This window comes from Giraffa tippelskirchi, chromosome 12 (assembly GCF_054371585.1).
Source record: "Giraffa tippelskirchi isolate mGirTip1 chromosome 12, T2T-mGirTip1v1.2.pri, whole genome shotgun sequence".
NCBI lineage: Eukaryota > Metazoa > Chordata > Mammalia > Artiodactyla > Giraffidae > Giraffa > Giraffa tippelskirchi.
The window spans coordinates 36,463,287-36,483,678 of record NC_137286.1 but is presented as its reverse complement, the minus strand read 5'-3'; the positions used below and the strand labels follow the sequence as shown (position 1 = coordinate 36,483,678).

Genomic DNA, 20,392 nt, shown 5'->3' with positions numbered 1-20,392 from the left:
GGAGGAGGGGCGGACCCAGACGCGACAAGTTGGGCGCGACTTCCCAGCGGGAGCGCAGGACCGCGGCCGCAATCCCCGGCTGCTCGAGAGCGGGATCCACGTCAGGACCTCGGGTCGTTGCGGGTGAGCCGGGTGGGGAAAGCAGAGGCGAACCCCAGAACCCTCTGGAGGGGGCGGCCCGGAGAGCAAGGAGGCTCGCTGCGAGTCTGGGGCCAGGAGTCGGGAGCCTCTGGCCCCTCCAGCGCCTCCAGCCCCTAATCCACCTCAGACTCTCTATTCAGGTGATGCGCAAGCCACCTTCCTTGCTGCATCGCACCTACAACCCAGAAGGCTGAGATGAGAGCCTAGAATTGGGGTGTGGCACCTGAGAAGCCATCTGGTCCAACCCATGCGGCGCCTGGCACTCCCGGCCAGGTGTCTAGTGGGAACAATTTCTAGGGCTCCACTGGACCTCACAGCATAACACTCTGAACCCGACTAATGTGCCCTCTTTCTCCCTTATTTTCCAGTCTTTTGGGTCAGCAACCCCTCTGCAGACGCTCTCCTACCACCTGTTCCTTCTCACCCAGAAGGAAAACACTCAGGGCACCCACTGTTGTTGTCTTTGAAAACCTACAGATTCTAGTTCCCTACCTTTCTGTTTCCTGAAACCCTTTGAGGGTAAACTACCCTCATGAGCCTGTGGAATGAAAGTAACCCTTCTGTCATTAATTCTTCTTGATAGTTAATAAGAATCTAGGCTAGAATCTGGGCTGGGGATACGGAGATTTACTGGATATAATCCTTGCTCTCCAACCTTGGAAGGACACAGCAGAAGGAATTACAGGACAAGAAGGGCAGATTTGGAAGACATGCTAAGGTAGAATTTACTAGACTGTGTGAAACTTTGAGAGTGAGGGAGAAGAAAGAATCTCGTCCGGTATACCTTTCACAAAGTGCAGAGTTGAAGGTCCAGTCCCCCAGGTTGTAGGACAAAGGTTTTGAGATTCTGGCATAAGCCGTGGAGTTGGAAAACATTTGCTTCCTGAGCACTTTCTCAGAAGCCAAGTTACACACTGTTGGCAGGAAATACAGCGCAACTACCTATAGGATTTGAGTTCCCTTCCTCACCCCCTCCACCCATACAAAAGACATTTGGTTAAGACAGCCATCTCTGATTAACACATTTCTTTCTCCGTATTTACTTACTTGGGCTTCCCAGGTGGTGCACAAATGCTGACTTGATCTGTGCCATTAATTCCATATTTGGAGTCTCTGTATACAAAGAAAAAAAAAACCTAAATTTAAGCTCAAAAAGAAAGAACTTTAGAAACAGAATGTTAGCACTAGAAGGAATTTCTAGGGATAATCTAGTCCAGCTCCCTTTTAAAGGAGATGTGAATAGTGCAAAGTTTCAGAGGTTACGTATAAAATGTCTTTTCTCTCCCAGCATAGAAACTACTTTATTCTATTTTTTTAATGTGATAAAAACACTTAACCAGCACAACTTTTTGTTACATCAGGCTGTCTTTGATGGCTAGAGCTGCCAACATTGCTGTAGAAAACAGTGAGCTTTAAGTAGAGGGTTAACAAACCCCATTCAAGAATGTTGTAGGGACATTTTCTAGACTGGAACGCAGATTGGCCTTCACTAATTGCTTCTAAGTGTCCTTCCAACTGTAAGGATTTCTAATTCATATTGAATTCAAAATTATCCTGATATCTTTAAAGCTTTAGGAGTTGAAAAATTACTCTGGGATTTTGTCTTGAATGTAAAGCTTTAGTTCATATTACATTCTGAATATGGGCCTGACACCTGTTTATAAATCTCCAGGAGGAATGTTAAAATCCTATGTAAAGCCTTAAACCCATATGCAGTGTGACAGGACATACTGGTTCCCAGAAGTTTCAGGTGCAGAGATTGTTTTAAACTCCATTCAGGCTTTGTCACAGTGTCTTTAGTAAACAAAATCCGAATGACTTAATTTGCTTCTGAAAGCATATGCCCTAGTCAGAAAGTAGATACGGGGAGTGATTGGCAAGAATGCAATAACTATAACAGGTGGTGGAAATCTACCAGCGGCACAGGGGCTATGCAAGTTTAAAGGCAGGAGAAATCACTTAGGTTAAGAGGGTCAGGGAAGGAGGGATAGGAAGGAGACTGGCGTTTGGGGGTTATAATCTTATCACAAGTCATCAGGCTATAGCCTTGGGGCTGAATGAGAGAGGGGGTCATAGAGGAGAGTCCTAGTGTACCTCCCTGAATTTTATCCCCTTTCCCTCACTGGACTAAGTTGGACTTTGGCTGTCATAGATCTGAAGTGATTAGACATTAACAGGCATATGGTCTGATTTGGGGAGCTCTAACACAGGAAAAAAAGTCCTAAGACCCCACCCCTATCACCTGTCCTAGCCGTCTCTCACAAAGCTTTTTTTTTTTCAAGTAAAATTTACATGCAGTGAGATTCACAGATCTTGTGCTGACTTAAGTTTTAAGCTGCTGCTGCTAAGTCACTTCAGTCGTGTCCGACTCTATGCGACCCCATAGATGGCAGCCCACCAGGCTCCTCCGTTCACAGGATTCTCTAGGAAAGAATACTGGAGTGGGTTGCCATTTCCTTCTCTGAGTTTTAAGCTAAGTTTTGACAAATGTTTACACCCATGTAACCAAAGCCTAGTCAAGGTGTAGAACATTTTCCTCCCAGAAAGTTCCTTCATGCCACCTTCTTGCCAGAAGCAACAGCTGTGCTGATTTCTATCAACAAGCACTAACTGTTCATGAGATTCTTTTTATATAACACTACATCTTTTGAACAGAAATTACATGTAGCCCAATATGCAACCCATCCCCAAAATGTTGCTAATTATTTACAATTTAGTATGAAGGACAGATTGGAATAAAACTATTTTGGGAAAAGGGGGAAGTGAAATTGCAAGGATCTTAAATATTTGGTTCCTAAAGGATGTTCAGAATATCCTAACATTGCCTTCCATATATATATATGGGCTTTCCTGGTAACTCAGTGGGTAAAGAATCCACCTACAATGCAGGAGACCCAGGTTTGATCCCTGGGTTGGGAAGATTCCCTGGAGAAGGAAATGGCAACCGACTCCAGTATTCTTGCCTGAAAAATTCCATGGACAGAGGAGCCTGGTGGGCTACAGTCCATGGGATTGAAGAATTGGACATGACAAAGCGACTAAACCACCACCACCATATATATATGGTGAGTGTGTATATATATGTATACACACACACACACACACACACACAGAGGAAATATGCAAAATATGTGTAGCAGAGAGTGGCATTATCAAGGGGAAGAAAACAGTCTCCCCCATCTTGTTTATCCAATTCATATTTATAGCTCAATTCAAATCCATCTTCTCAAGAATATCATTAGGCTGTAGTAATTTCTCTCTCCTCTGAATTTCTATCATAGTTTTGGCAGATATTAATTTCATAGGTCATAAACTCAGATGCGCCTTTACTTTCTGTAAGCAATCTTAATTTTTAAGCCCCTGTTCTGCTTAGCAGTAGAAAAATAAATTCAGTATTTATTTATTTGGCTGCCTTGGGTCTTAGTTGCAGTGCACAGGCTCTGACATGTGTGGGCTCACTAGTTATGGTGCATGGGCTTTGTTGCTCCATAGCACGTAGGATCTTATTAATAGATCTCCCACCAGGGATAGAACCCACATCCCCTGCATTGCAAGACAGATTCTTACCCACTGGACCACCAGGGAAGTCCCAGAAAATTTATTCTTCACAATTTAAGGCGAACTCAGTCACTTCATCAGGTTTATACTTAATTCAGTGTTTTCTTTGGCATTCTATTAGTTTATCAGTTACTGCTTTGTAACTTGTTTTGAGCACCTTTTAAGTTTTTCATTGTTTAGGATATCTGTGACAGTGAGCTAACTTCAGAGCCCTCTAATTGCATTTCCTATCTCCCACAGTGCTTCTCGGGAATGCTTTGCACATCAGCCCACCCTTTGAAGTATGCGCAGTAAGCTAGGTGATGATACCTGTAACACAGGAAAATAAGATCACTGTATTTGAATTTACATTTTAAACCCAAAGTGATGGTAATAAAGGGTTAAACCCAAAGGACATACTTAAGAATTAGGAATTGAGTGCTGAGTTCTCACTGTAACTTTATATATAACTTTGGGCAAGACACTTAACCTCCTAGGACCTACATTCCTCCTTTAAATAAAGTTGATATTGCTGGAAGGAGTGGAGAAACCGGTGATACCATGGTGCTTTCCCGGTATGCATTCTGTGCCTGGAAGCATACATTTTGCTTGTGAGGTGAGATTAGATATTATTTATGGTACAAGGACTTTTAGTTACTGCTTTTTTATCTATCTGTGTTTTTTTTTTTTAGGTTTTTAAATTCAAAAATGGAAAATTTCACGTTTATACAAAGAAATATGAAGAATTAATTATTTTGATAAGCCACAGTCACTATAAGAGAAAAGGCATGAACAGTGGACTCAGACAAATCTGATTTGAATTTGAGCTTTACAGTGTACTACCTGTGCAAGCTGGGGCAAGTTACTCAATTTCTCTAAGTTCTGGGTTTCTAATCTGTAAATAGGTATGAGAAAATTTACTTCCCAGTTTGTACTGAAAATTAAGTAGGATACTGAATATAGAATGATACAATTCTGCATGTTTATTGTAACTTGTAGTAGCTTATTAATATAAGTATTCTGTTAATCGATTTCATTGATTTATTGTAATGAGATTAGATGTCTCATAAAGTCCTAACCAGTTCAAGTTTCTTATCCTTGACCTGTTGCCTGCCCTTACCAAATTTCACCCTTGACTACCTAATTTTACATTGAAAGGATATATATTTTTTTTACATTTTGGTTTTCAGCTTGTGAAAACTTGCTTTAGAATTGAGTTTTCCTTCCAGAATGTCCAAAAGTCACAGTGATTTAAGCTATTTGTAATTTAGGGCTATTTGTAATCAAAATAAATGTATTTACCAATCTATGGTATGTTAAAATATGGATCCTCAAACACTAGATAATAAATAACAAAAATAACAAATTAAAAAGACCCTCTCTACCTTTAATAGAAAGACTGGAGTCTTAGAGAAATAGACATAAGGTAGATGACGTCAGGACCAGCTGGCCTACCATGCCTCTTGGAAATTAAAGAACAAAGTTATTGTATAAATATGCAGGGATGAGGCAGGACTATGTTTTTAATCCACTTTTTAAATCTCATTTACTCATTTGATGTTTTTAACTTTATGAGTAAAAATTCACAATCAAGAGAAGTACTGAATCAGTATTGGGAAACATTATTTGTCTGTCTTGAGAAAAATCTTTTAAATAAGTATATTCAATATAAGTCCCCTTTCCAGTTTGTTGTTTGTTTTTTTCCTTAGAAATAATGTCAAGTGGAGACGGTCAGCAATCACAGGCTCTTACCAAGCCCTCTTTCAGTGAGGTACAAGCCTCTGCATTAGTGGAATCAGTATTTGGGTTAAAAGTTTCCAAGATCCAGCCACTTCCTAGCTATGATGACCAAAACTTTCATGTATGCATTGCAAGAACCAAAGTCACTACAGATGGCCCAAATGAATGTGTCCTCAAAATAAGCAACACTGAATCTAGCAAAACTCCAGACCTGATTGAAGTGCAGAGTCATATCATCATGTTTCTGAGAGCAGCTGGATTTCCAACAGCCTCTGTGTGTCGTACTAAAGGAGACCACATAACCTCTCTCGTGTCTGTAGGTAAGAGACCACCACCGGTCATCGCCCGTCCATGTACATTACTGCATTTTGGCCACAAGTAGAAATATCAAGAACAGGTACGTCATTCCAAGGGTTAAGACGGTTGTTTCTTTCAGCAGCTGGGAGAAGCTACAGCATCACCAAAGTGGAAACTGGGGCTGTGGTTAGGGCTGGGATCTGGCGTAACTCTTCTGCCTGCAAAGGATCTGATGGATGAGTAACTAAGGGAATATGTGAAAACTAGGGGAACTTTTATTTTTAATTAGAAAAATAATTAAATAGTTTTACTTATCAGATCAGCTGTGTATTTTGGTGCTGTGATATAGTAGAAAGCACACAGAATCAGGAATTTTAGATCCCAGCTCTGTAATTATGGTATACGTGACTTAAATTCTTAAGGCTATGAGCTCTCATCTGTGAAACTTGGCCCCTTTCAATTCTAAGTGCTAAGACGTGTCTAACAGAATTCTCCAAGCAACAGTTTGTCCCTAAAGAAGTCTGTGATTCTGAAACAGTCATTTCTTTATCACAATTTCCCCCACTGTAAATTTATTAAAAATGTGTTTTAAGCATTCATTTACCAGAGTAGATAATTTACGTTTAGAGCCAAGGCCAGCAGACTTGGAGCTACATTCATGTTAGGATGTAAATGGCTGGCCCCAGTGTTCTGAAGTCTATCTGTTCTCCTTGCTGGCTTGATCCATTCAGTCCTGCCTCATAGAATCCTGCTGACTTGTCCTGTGTTAGCATGTTTTTGTTTTTGTTTTTTTCCTTTGTTCAGTATTATTCCTTGCTATAATAATTGCAAAGGCAAAATAGCCTCTAATCTTTCTTTTCCCCCAAGAATAGTTGACAGAATATATCCTTCCATCCATCTAGATAGCGGCTCCGAAGTCAAAAGCTACTTGGTGAGGCTGCTGACTTACCTCCCAGGAAGACCCATAGCTGAGATTCCCATTGGCCCTCAGCTCTTATATGAAATTGGAAGGCTAGCTGCTAAGTTGGATAAAACACTGGAGGTAAGATTTGGGATTTTATTTTGTTTATAAGAATTGTTCTTTGTTGGTTTTGATTTATTTTAAATACACCCAGGGTCAGACTCTTTTTATTTGGTGCCAGAAAGTTTGGTTAGTGAATATGATGTTCAATACAGTTCTTGGTGAATATGAAAAATGTGTCTTTTATGTATACCTAAAACTGAATGAATTTTTTTGGCCAACCCGACCCAATATTAGGGAGAAAATAAGGTACTAGATGCATGGATATTGACAGGCTTCTTTTTGCCCAGGTCTGTACTTTACTAGCTTAGTGGTAAGATTAACCTACATCTAGAAATTCATGATATCCTCTATGCTGCTCACTGAAAACAGTCTGCATTCACAAATTAAAATCCAAAGTTTTCACCAGACATAATCAGCCAGAGCTCTTTATGAAGCAATAGCTATGTTACAAATGGATTGAAATGACTTATATTAAAAATGTTTTTGTCATATAGAGAAGATACCTTGTTTGACAAATATTTTTCCAAACGTACCCACAAAACATCTTCATTTAATGAACAAATGTTCACTGAGAACCCCTTCTATGCCAGGAACTGGGGGAACAATAGGGATTCCCCTGTCCTAGAGGAGTGTGTTCCAAGGGACACATAGACACTTGAAAAAGTAACCCCAGTTTGTATGAGTAAAACACTTGCAATTACTCACTGAATCCTGGCCAGTCTACCTCTCAGATGTCTCTACAATCAATCCATCTACTTTCCATTCCTGCCTTGACTATCCCTCGCTGCATTCAGATATTTTTCTCCTTCAATTTATTTTTTATATCAATCAGAGTTACTTTTTAAAACTACAGATCTGACCACGTCAGTTCCATAATTAAAATCTTTCAGTGGCTTCTCACTGCTTTCCAAGTAAACGCCAAGGTCCTCAGCGTCTCTTTCAGACAAGGCCCCGCCGGCCTCGTCCCTGCCTCTGCCCCTCAGCCTCACTGTCCGTGTCTTCCCTTTCATGCTTCTCTCACCACCAGAGTAGAACTTCCCATTGCCCCCTGAATGTGCCTTTCTGTTTCATGCATCTCTGCCTTTGTTATCTTCTCAACCATTAATACCTTTTCCCCTGCTCTGCAAAATTCCTGATTATCCTTCAACACACAGCTCAGGAATCACTTCCCCTGGGAAATCTTCCCTGGTCCCTTCTTTCTCTTCCCAGGGTGGACAAAGAGGATCACTTGCTGCTCTTTTTTCCATCGGAACTTGTGCGTCCATCAACTCACATGATTCTGTGGGTTGACTGACTAGGTCCCTCTGCTCTTCGTGGTATTAATTGGCGTCACTCGCAGCTATATTTAGCTGCGGTGCTTCAGATCCTTTCCATGTGTCCTCTTTTCTTCATGTGGTGTCTCATCCTCCAGGATGGCCTTGAGCATCCTTGCAACATGACTGCTGGCTTCCGAGACAGATTGAAAAAGACAAGCCCCCAGTGGGCGACTGCTTATCAAGACCCTGCTTGAATCATGTTAGCTCACATTTCATTAGCCAAAGCAAGTGACATGTCTAATCCCAAGTAGGAGAAGCTGTACAAGGGCATGCAGACCAGGAGGCATGGTTCATAGGAGGCCATTGGGGTAACAGTCTACCATGATGGTATTGTAAGTTAGTTGCTTGTGAGTCCTGTTACATAGGCTACATAAGAAACCATGACCTTCTTAAGAAATTGGTCTACATCTTAGTTATTTGTCTTTTATCCTTGGTGTCTAGCAGTGTCAAACACATATTAGATATTCAAGGAGGGCTTCATAAAAAGTTTTTTAATTTAAAAAAGCTTATGAGCTGGTTTTAAAGTCTCGGATCCATCAGTCAGTCAGAGAAAAGGAGGAAGGGTATTCAGTGAAAGGAAAGAGCATGCAAGAAATCATGGTAGAACGATGACCATGTTCCAGAACTTCTGAATAATTTACTGTGGCTGGAGCATACAGTTTACACCTGAAAGAGATAGGAGCTAAAGTTGGAAACATAGGGTGGAGTCAGATTATAAAATATGTTATCGTAAGGAGCTTGGACTTTGTCTTATTTTCTTGGACAGTAGGGAGACTTGGAGGGTTTTTAAACAGGAAAAACATTCTCATTTATAGCTCTCTTATGGCCAGTATGATGGTTAGATTGGCAGAAAGCCAGAATGGAGGGAGGGAATCCATCTAGGGAGCTAATGCAGTAATCAAGTAAAAGCTGATTGAGGACTGGAACCAAGAAACAATTCAAGATATATTTAGGAGACAGAGCCAACTGAATTTCGTGACTGATTTAATGTTAAGGATGGAGGAGAGGAAAGGGCTGAGCAGGACATGGATTCTAACCTGGATCTGCTGGGGCAAAACTCCATTCTGAAATAGGCAGGATTTTCCCCATGTAGCAATCCTGAGTCACCTTCACAGCCTGGAACGAAGGACTGGAGGGATGGGAAGGGGAAGAGTATCAGACATGGGTCTAGAAGGTGTTGAGATCTGTGGAAGTTTTTTAAGGCTTCCTGCCATACAGAAAAGCACATCAGCCTCTGTGCATTTCATATGTGCTCCATTAATGTCTGCTGGGATTGGCTTGCCTGCTCCCATTCCTTGATTTTGTTTTTCTTTTTTCTATCTGGTTGGCACTTTAGAGAAAAGAGTAAGACAGAGCCTTTAGAAGAGTTAAGTAAGAGATGAGAAAGGGCTGAGAACACTTTAACAATAAGCTTTAGGAGGGTTTTTTAATTCTCTCTACCCCCAAAAGACTTAATATTTATTGTTTTCTGGGAATGAGGGAAAAAATTCTTTGCTACTTTATAGTAAAAGTGTGTTTCTTATAGACAGCATATATATGAATCTTGCTTTTTTTATCCAGTCTGATAATCTGTGCTCTCTAGTTGGGATGTTTAGAGCATTTACATCTAATGTGATTTTTGTATGGTTAGGTTTAAGCTTGTCATCTTGAGATCTGCTTTCTTTTTGTCACATAAATTCTTTATTCTCTAATTTGCCCTTTTTTTTCCTGCCTTCTTTTGGCTTGTGTATTTTTTATGATTTCATTTAACCTCCTTTGTTGGCTTATTAGCTATAACTGTTGATTTTAGTGGTTGACTTTAGGGTTTATAGAATACATCTTTAACCGATCACGGTCTACCTTCAAGCTATATCATTTCATGTATGGTGTATGTGCCTGACATAGTATACTTCTCTTCCTTCCTTCCTGTCCTTATTCTATTGCTGTCATGCTCAGTTACTCAGTCATGCCTGACTCTTTGTGGCCTCATGGACTGTAGCCCACTAGGCTCCTCCGTCCATGGAATTTTCCAGACAAGAATACTGGAGTGGGGTTCCGTTTCCTATCCGAGGGGGATCTTCCTGACCCAGGGATCGAACCGACCTCCCGGTGTCTCCTGCACTGGCAGGTAGATTCTTTACCACTAGCGCCACCTGGGAAGCCCTATACCTATTGTTGTCATACTTTTTACTTATACATTGCTATTTTTTGTTTAAACTTTCGATTATCTTCTAAAGAGATTTAATTAGGAAAAAATTATATATTTGCCTGTGTGGTTACCTTTTTCAGTGCTCTTCATACTTTTTGTCGATCTATATTATTCCCTTCTACCTAAAAGACTTCATTTAACATTTCTTATAGTGTGGGGCTGCTGATAATGAATTTTTTCAGCTTTTGTATGTCTTTGTTTCACCTTCATTTTTGAAAGATATTTTCACTGGACATAAACTTTCAGGTTGACTGTCTTTTCCAACGTGTTTTAAACACACTCTACTACTTTCTTCTCTTCCATTGTTTCTGACAAGAAATCTGCTGTCAGATTGTTCCTCTGAATTTAATATGTATGTCATCTGTGTGTGTGTGTGTGTGTGTGTGTGTGTGTGTGTGTGTGTGTGTGACAGTGTGTCTTAAGATTGTCTCCATCTCTGCTGCTGCTGCTAAGTCGCTACAGTCATGTCCGACTCTGTGCGACCCCATAGACAGCAGCCCACCAGGCTCCCCTGTCCCTGGGATTCTCCAGCCAACACTGGAGTGGGTGTCTCTGTCTCTACTTTTGAGCAATTTGATCATGATATGTCTTGACATAGTTGTGGTTATGTTTCTTGTGCTTGGTGTTCACTGAGCTTCCTTGAGTGGTGCATTTAAGTCACTTGGAAGCAGTTTGGTGATTTTGTGTCCTAATGCTTCATACTTTGTGTCTTAATATATCTGAGCTGACTGTGGCTCAGATCATGAACTCCTTATTGCCAAATTAAGGCTTAAATGGAAGAAAGTAGGGAAAACCACTAGACCATTCAGGTATGACCTAAATTAAATCCCTTATGATTATACAGTGAAAGTGACAAATAGAGTCAAGGGATTAGATCTGATAGACAGAGTGCTTGAAGAACTATGGACAGAGGTTTGTGACATTGTACAAGAGGCAGTGATCAAGACCATCCCCAAGAAAAAGAAATGCAAAAAGGCAAGATGCTTGTCTGAGGAGGCCTTACAAATAGTTGAGAAAAGAAGAGAAGCTAAAGGCAAAGAAGAAAAGGAAAGAAATACCCATTTGAATGCAGAGTTCCAAAAAATAGCAAGGAGAGATAAGAAAGCCTTCCTCAGTGATCAGTGCAAAGAAATAGAGGAAAATAATAGAATGGGAAAGACTAGAGGTCTCTTCAAGAAAATTAGAGAGACCAAGGGAACATTTCATGCAAAGATAGGCACAATAAAGGACAGAAATGGTACAGACCTAACAGAAGCAGAAGATTTTAAGAAGAGGTAGCAAGAATACACAGAAGAACTATACAAAAAAGATCTTCATGACCCAGATAACCATGATGGTGTGATCACTCACCTAGAGGCAGACATCCTGGAATCGAAGTCAAGTGGGCCTTGGAAACATCACTATGAACAAAGCTAGTGGAGGTGATAGAATCCCAGTTGAGCTATTTCAAATCCTGAAAGATGATGCTGTGAAAGTGCTGCACTCAATATGCCAGCAAATTTGGAAAACTCAGCAGCGGCCACAGGACTGGAAAATATCTGTTTTCATTCCAACCCCAAAGAAAGGCAATGCCAAAGAATGCTCAAACTACCACACATTCATCTCATAGGATAGCAAAGTAGTGCTCAAAATTCTCCAAGCCAGGCTTCAACAGTACGTGGACTGTGAACTTCCAGATGTTCAAACTGGATTTAGAAAAGGCAGAGGAACCAGAGATCAAATTGCCAACATCTGCTGGATCATCGAAAAAGCAAGAGAGTTCCAGAAAAACATCTACTTCTGCTTTGTTGACTACACCAAAGCCTTTGTGTGGATCACAACAAACTGTGGAAAATTCTGAAAGAGATGAGAATACCAGACCACCTGACCTGCCTCCTGAGAAATTTGTATGTGGTCAAGAAGCAACAGTTAGAACTGTCCATGGTACAACAGACTGGTTCCAAATCAGGAAAGGAGTACGTCAAGGCTGTATATTGTCACCCTGCTTATTTAACTTATATGCAGAGTACATCATGTGAAATGTCAAGCTGGATGAAGCACAAGCTGGAATCAAGATTGCTGGGAGAAATATCAATAACCTCAGATATGCGGATGACACTACCCTTAAGGCAGAAAGCAAAGAAGAACTAAAAAGCCTCTTAATGAAGGTGAAAGGAGAGAGTAAAAAAGTTGGCTTACAACTCAACCTTCAGAAAACTAAGATCATGGCATCCGGTCCCATCACTTCATGGGAAATAAATGGGGAAACAATGGAAACAGTGAGATAATTTATTTTGGGGGGCTCCAAAATCACTGAAGATGGTGATTGCAGCCATGAAATTAAAAGACGCTTACTCCTTGGAAGAAAAGTTATGACCAACCTAGACAGCATATTAAAAAGCAGAGACATTACTTTGCCAACAAAGGTCCATCTAGTCAAAGCTATGGTTTTTCCAGTAGTCATGTATGGATGTGAGAGTTGGACTATAAAGAAAGCTGAGCGCCAAAGAATTGATGCTTTTGTACTGTGGTGTTGGAGAAGACTCTTGAGAGTCCCTTGGACTGCAAGGAGATCCAACCAGTCCATCCTAAAGCAGTTCAGTCCTGAATACTGGAAGGACTGAAGCTGAAGCTGAAACTCCAATACTTTGACCACCTGATGCAAAGAACTGACCCATTGGAATAGACCCTGATGCTGGGAAACATTGAAGGTTGGAGGAGCAGAGGACGACAGAGGATGAGATGGTTGGATGGCATCACCGACTCTATGGACATGAGTTTGAGTAAGCTCCAGGAGCTGGTGATGGACAGGGAAGCCTGGCATGCTGCAGTCCATGGGGTCACAAGGAGTCAGACACGACTGAGCAACTGAACTGAACTTCATTCTTCATGGGTGGGACCGAGAGTGGGTTTAGTGTAGGACGGTTATTCCACACTATTAATGCAAGACCCTCTGAGTCTCTGCCTAATATCCCATGAACTGTGAGCCTGATTGGTGGGAACAGGCACTATTCCTGACCCTGAGTTGTCCAAGTACTCTTCCCTCTAATCTTTCAGGTGGTTCTTTCCCCAGCTTTGAGTAGCTTTCCTCATCCTCTGTACTGATCATACATGTCTGCCAGGTTTCAAGGGGGATATCTACAGATCTCTAGAGTTCTGTCTCTGTAGCAACCTGGTTTCTGGTCATCTATCCTGCAGACTTGCAGCTTTGGTCTTCCTACTTGCTCTGCCTCCTCAACTCAGTGTATATTTAGGAATTGTTTTCATATATTACTTTTATTTAGAGAAATCTTTGAACTGATTGGAATGTTCAGGAAAGTCTCTCAACCACCCCCATAATCAAATCCATAAAATGAGCTGTTGAAATGAGCATCTGTTCCATAAGAGTTCTTTATCATTGACCTCTCTTTCTATGCTCCCTGTGGCCTGCATTGTAGTGCCTATTGCTGTTGAGGTTTCAACTTTTACCTCTAAATTCTGAAATGACAATTACAGTTCTAAGAGGGAGATAGCACCGCACCATTGCTGACAGCGGGTTCTGCTGTGTAGTTAACCACCTGCTGTTCTGCTGTGCAACCTAAGTTGTCTCATAGAGGACATGAGAGTTCTAGAGGAAACCAAGAGAAGCATTCCTCACTAGGTATTATAACGCATTTTATCATGCTTTATTCCCATTGTTCATGCCCTCACCTAACCTCACCCCAGGCCTTTGCAGGTGGTAAGTTCTTACTTTCTGTACAAACACTAGGAACCATGGAGTCTGCCCAAGATATCACTTAGGTGAAGAATTTTAATCCCATAGAGGTGGCAGAGACTGTGACTGTTCTGTTCTGCTGGGGAGGTGGCTGGGGGCACTGAAGCTTCCAGCAGGTGGGCAGGCTTAGGGGGCCCAGAGTACAAGGAGCACTGTGGGTGGTCATTGCCAAAATCAGGGCATTCACAAGTAAAGACACCAACTGATCTGTACTGGAATTTGGTTGCAGCTTTGTTCACAGATGAGCTGGAGGTTAGTCTCAGGAGATACATTTAAGTATAAGAAAGAAGAAAATACTGGGCAGGCTTATAAGTATAGTCACAGATTTACAGTAGAGGAAACAAGGTGTTTGAGAACTGGGAATTGGGATGAGAGGTAGAGTGAGGAAGGTGACAAGAGGTAGATTTAGACAGACTAATAAAGGGTAGTGATTCAGTTCAGTGCAGTCACTCAGTCATGTCCAACTCCTTGCGATCCCATGAATCGCAGCACGCCAGGCCTCGCTGTCCATCACCAACTCCTGGAGTCCACCCAAACTCATGTCCATCGAGTCGGTGATGCCATCCAGCCATCTCATCCTCTGTCGTCCCCTTCTCCTCCTGCCCCAAATCCTTCTCAGCATCAGGGTCTTTTCCAATGAGTCAACTCTTTGCATAGGGTGGCCAAAGTATTGGAGTTTCAGCTTCAACATCAGTCCTTCCAAGGAACACCCAGGACTGATCTCCTTTAGGATGGATTGGTTGGATCTCCTTGCAGTCCAAGGGACTCTCAGGAGTCTTCTCCAACACCACAGTTCAAAAGCATCAATTCTTCGGCGCTCAGCTTTCTTCACAGTCCAACTCCCACATCCATACATGACTACTGGAAAAACCATAGCCTTGATGAGACAGACCTTTGTTGGCAAAGTAATGTCTCTGCTTTTTAATATGCTACCTGAGTTGGTCATAACTTTCCTTCCAAGGAGTAAGAGTCTTTTAATTTCATGGCTGCAGTCACCATCTGCAGTGATTTTGGAGCCCAGAAAAATAAAGTCTGTCACTGTTTCCACTGTTTCCTCATCTATTTCCCATGAAGTGATGGGACCAGATGCCATGATCTTAGTTTTCTGAATTTTGAGCTTTAAGCCAACTTTTTCACTCTTCTCTCTCACTTTCATCAAGAGGCTCTTTAGTTCCTCTTCATTTTCTGCCATAAGGGTGTCATCTGCATATCTGAAGTTATTGATATTTTTCCCAGCAATCTTGATTCCAGCTTGTGTTTCTTCCAGCCCAGCGTTTCTCATGATGTACTCTGCATATAAGTTAAATAAGCAGGGTGACAATATACAGCCTTGACAGACTCCTTTTCCTATCTGGAACCAGTCTGTTGTTCCATGTCTTGTTCTCTAACTGTTGCTTCCTGACCTGCATACAGGTTTCTCAAGAGACAGGTCAGATGGTCTGGTATTCCCATCTCTTTCAGAATTTTCCACAGTTTATTGTGATCCACACAGTCAAAGGCTTTGGCATAGTCAATAAAGCAGAAATAGATGTTTTTCTGGAACTCTCTTGCTTTTTCGATGATCCAGCGGATATTGGCAATTTGATCTCTGGTTCCTCTGCCTTTTCTAAAACCAGCTTGAACATCTGGAAGTTCACGGTTCATGTATTGCTGAAGCCTGGCTTGGAGAATTTTAAGTATTACTTTACTAGCATGTGAGATGAGTGCAGTTGTGTGGTAGTTTGAGCATTCTTTGACATTGCCTTTCTTTGGGATTGGGATGAAAAGTGACCTTTTTCAGTCCTGTGGCCACTGCTGAGTTTTCCAAGTTTGCTGGCATATTGAGTGCAGCACTTTCACAGCATCATCTTTCAGAGTTTGAAATGGCTCAACTGGAATTTCATCACCTCCACTATCTTTGTTCATAGTGACGCTTTCTAAGGACCACTTGACTTCACATTCCAGGATGTCTGGCTCTAGGTGAATGATCACACCTTCGTGATTATGTGGGTCGTGAAGATCTTTTTTGTAAAGTTCTTCTGTGTATTCTTGCCACCTCTTCCTAATATCTTCTGCTTCTGTTAGATCCATACCATTTCTGTCCTTTATCGAGCCCATCTTTGCATGAAATGTTCCCTTGGGATCTCTAATTTTCTTGAAGAGATTCTCTAGTCTTTCCCATTCTGTTGTTTTCCTCTATTTCTTTGCATTGATCTCTGAGGAAGGCTTTCTTATCTCTGTTGCTATTCTTTGGAACTCTGCATTCAAATGGGAATATCTTTCCTTTTCTCCTTTGCTTTTCGCTTCTCTTCTTTTCCCAGCTATTTGTAAGGCCTCCTCAGACAAGTAGTGATTAAACTACTAGAAATTCAGGTTGGTGTGTCATCGAGCCAAAGCATGGAAAGGCCAGAGAAGTCAAGCACATCAGCTGCAAAGTTCACATTCAACAAACATTTACTGAGAACCTATTGTGTATGAAATCTTTATTTCATCTTGGTTTTTTTTTTTAATAATTTTTAAAATTTATTTGTTTTTGGTTGTGCGTGGTCTTTGTTGCTGCACTGGCTTTTTGCTCAGCAAACAGGGGTTACTCTTCATTGCATTGTGCAGGCTTCTTGCAGTGGCTTCTTTTGTTGTGGAGCACAGGCTCGAGGGCACCAAACTTCAGTAGCTGTGGTTCCCAGGCTCCAGAGCACAGGCACAATAGTTATGGCCAACGGGCTGAGTTGCCACATGGCATGTGGGATCTACCTGGATCAGGGATCCAACTCGAGCCTCCTGCATTGGTGGGTGGATTCTTGACCACTGAGCCATCAGGGAAGCCCTTCATGTCTTAGTTTATCAACAGATAAGTATGAGGTTGATATTTTTTAATTTTACTGAAGTATAGTTGATTTATCATGTTGTGTTAATTTCTGCTGTACAGAAAAGTGATTCAGATATATATATATACACACACACACGTGTTCTTTTTCATATTCTTTTTCACTATGTTTTTTTAACAGGATATTGAATATAGTTCCCTATACTATATAGTAGGACTTTATTGTTTATCCATTCTATATAATAGCTTGCATCTGCTAACCCAAGATTCCCAATCCATCCCTCTCCCATCTCCCCTTCCCCTTAGCAACCACAAGTCTGTTATCTATGTCTGTGAGTCTGTTTCTGTTTCATAGAGAAGTTCACTTGTGTCATATTTTAGATTCCACCTAGAAGTGATACTTATGCTATTTGTCTTTCTCTTTCTGACTTACTTAATTTGGTATGATAATATCTAGGTCTATTTACGTTGCTGCAAATGGCATTACTTCATTCTTTCTATGGCTGAGTAGTATTCCATTGTGTGTGTGTGTATATATATATATATATATATATATATATATATATATATATATATACCACATCTTTATCCATCCCTCTGCTGATGGACATTTAGGTTGCTTCTATATCTTGGCTGTGTAAATAGTGCCGCTATGAACATTGGGGTGCATGCATCTTTTCTAATTATAGTTTTGTCTGGGTATATGTCCAGGAGTGGGATTGCTGGATCATATGCCAACTCTTTAGTTTTGGGGGGAACCTCCATACTGTTTTCTATAATGGGTATACCCATTTACATTCCTTGTGAGGTTGGTATTGATACTCTGATCTTACTGTTAAGGAAACTAAGATCTGAGATATTAAGTGATAAAGCCAATTGAAACCCAGATCTGTCTGATTCCAAGTACAGCTCCCAAGTACTCTTGCTACTACTCCATACCAAAGCAGGATTCACAAGGTAACAGTGCTATCATTTTAGAAACTGACGCAGTCTTCCCTGAGTGGACTGTTGCTCCATTGGAAACCCAACAAGAGTGTTTAAATTTGGTTTCTTTAAAAATAAAAGTAGTACTTCCCTGATGGTCCAATGGTTAAGAATCTGCCTGCCAATGTAGGGGATGTGGGTTCGATTCCTGCTCCAGGAAGATTCCACATGCTGTGGGGCAACGAAGCCCATGCACCACAACTACGGAGCCTGTGAGCTGCAACTATTGAGCCTGAGAACCTAGAGCCTGTGCTCTGCAACAGGAGAAGCCAGTGCAGTGAGAAGCCCGAGCATCACAACTGGAAAGTAGCCCCTGCTGACTGCAACTAGAGAAAGCCCACACACAGAAACAGAGACCCAGTGCAGCCAAATAAATAAGTTAAAAAAAATTTTAATAGAAAACAAAACAGAAAATGAAAATAAAAGTAATTTATGCATATGGTAAAAATATCAAGCAGTAATGAAAGGTGTGAGACAAAACTCTTTTCTCTCTACCATCATCTCCATTATTATTTCCTTTCCAAACCTACTTGCCAGAAGTCACAACTCCCAACAGTGTTTTCAGGGCTTACTCTGCAGAATATTTTTGTGGTCCACAGTGACATTTAACGCATCAGATGGTCAGGAGGTTCAAAATCATGTCATGTGAGAAAGAATTGAAGGAACTAGGAAGGTTTACTCTGCAGAAGAGACTGAGAGGCAAAAGTGCTGTCTTCAGATGTCTGGAGGACAGTCATGTGGGAGAGTCCTGTTCCCCGTAGCCCCAGAGGTCACAGCTGGAACCCGTGGTATGGATGCTATGGGAGAGGCAGATTTTAGCTCAGCAAAAGGAAGAACACAGCCATTTCAATAAGGGTAAAAAAGTATCTCCTGCAGGAAGAATTCAAACAAAGGCTACATGACCACTTAGCAAAGACATCTTAATGGTAACAGGAGCATAAGGGGGAGGTTATCAGACTCCAGGTAATGAGAATGGGTGTTAAACTAACTTTAGAGGAACATTTTTAAAGAAATAGAATAAAGTGAAAAAATCTCAGAATACGTCACATGAAAGGTTCTAACTGTTGTTACAGAAACTTTTTTTCCTTAGGTGTGTGTTGCCTTATACAAGGTTGTAACTTAAAACATATTTCATCCTGCAGACCATGGTCAAAAAAGTTTGAGAGATACTCCTCTGGGTGGCCATCAAGGTACTTTCAGACACTTACTGTGTGAAAGAGGTCTGGACTGGAGTCAGAAGACCTAGGTCCTCTCTCAGCCCCATAGTGGCAACTAGTCATCTTTCTCTGAGCTCTTCCCCATTTGTTCATTGATGGTCAAAGTCATTTAGAACTTTAGATAGAGTGGTCAATGCCTAAAGGCCTTTCCAGTTCTAGAATTTTCTATGTTAATTCAGCAGATATTGCTTGAGCAGTGCATTCTATATGCCAGGCACTTTTTAAGTTGGGGATACAGTAGTGAACAACAGACCAAAAATAAGCTCCTGCTCCTTGTGGAGCTTACATTCTAACAAGAATGGACAGTGAATCATGGTGAATGTTAGCAATTCGTGCTAGGTGCTTAAGGAAGAAAAAATAAGCAGAGAAGAGGGATATGAAATGTTGGAGAGGATGGATGGAGTGATCAGGGAGTCCTCCCCTAGAAGGTGATTTTTGAGTAAAGACTTGGTGGTGACGACAGCACTAGCCATATGAATTCCTGGGATCCCCAGGTGGAGGGAACAGCAAATACAAAAGGGGTGGGAAAGTGCCTGGAATGTTCCTTGAAAAGCAGGGAGGCCAGTGTCAGTGTGATTGGAGGAGAGTGGAAAAACACTGTCAAAGATGAAGTCAGACAGGGAACCGGGGGCCTGGGGCAGAGCTCTTTAGAGCTGCTTCCGTTCCTTTGGTAGTCTGCAGATGGTAATCCTACCTTCTCCTACTTACGAGGATGGGCAGTGAGGAGTGGGGGATGTGCTCTCAAAACTATGAGATCCTGGGCAAATATGACATTGTGACCACTTTGTGTATTAAGGTAAATGAAGCAAGTCAGTGACCACGGGAAAACACCAGCCCTCTCCCCGAGACCCACCCGGCCCACCCTTAGGAGGGTGCAGTCCTCTAGCCCACAGCAGACCTCTCAGCAGTGCTTGTGCTATGAAGAGTCTAAGAGCTTCTTTGCTTTTGATTTAGAAATTCCATCACCCAAAGCTAAGTAGTCTTCATCGGGAGAACTTCATCTGGAATCTCAAAAGTGTTCCTCTTCTGGAGAAATACCTCTTTGCCTTGGGCCAGAATCGGAATCGAGAGATTGTTGAACAGGTCATTCAGCTGTTCAAGGACGAAGTGATGACCAGTCTAAGTCATTTTAGAGAATGTGAGTACCCCCCCAATCAAGTAAGTATATTTCTTAATTTTTAAATTGTCAAATTTCAAACTAGCAGAAAAGTATAGAGGTACAACTTAGCTTTATCAATCTTAATACTTTGTCATATCTGTTGCTTTTAAAGAATAATACTTTCATCTCCCTTAAAATTGAATTTGAAGCCCCTCTAAATTTACATGATTCTGCCTCTCCCCTCCCTACTAAATTTGCATACATCTTTTAATATTACTCAGTTGTGTCCAACTCTTTGTGACCCCATGGACTA

At 41.3% G+C, this 20,392-nt stretch overlaps 1 protein-coding gene across 2 annotated transcripts in view; it reads left to right on the top strand.

Moving 5' to 3' along the window:
• The window catches only part of HYKK (hydroxylysine kinase), a 29,568-nt gene continuing 9,176 nt past the window's right edge, over nucleotides 1-20,392 (top strand). Inside the window, exons 1-5 of one of the 2 annotated variants that reach the window (XR_014071137.1) lie at nucleotides 22-123; nucleotides 4,371-4,583; nucleotides 5,388-5,738; nucleotides 6,618-6,757; nucleotides 19,935-20,118. Coding sequence is in view for 1 of the 2 variants with exons in the window: in XM_081549647.1 (XP_081405773.1) it covers nucleotides 5,393-5,738; nucleotides 6,618-6,757; nucleotides 19,935-20,118 (670 nt within the window). In the remaining variant the exon portion in view is untranslated. Of the gene's footprint in view, nucleotides 124-4,370; nucleotides 4,584-5,387; nucleotides 5,739-6,617; nucleotides 6,758-19,934; nucleotides 20,119-20,392 lie in introns of both variants that reach the window. The other variant, XM_081549647.1, reaches the window with a different exon arrangement.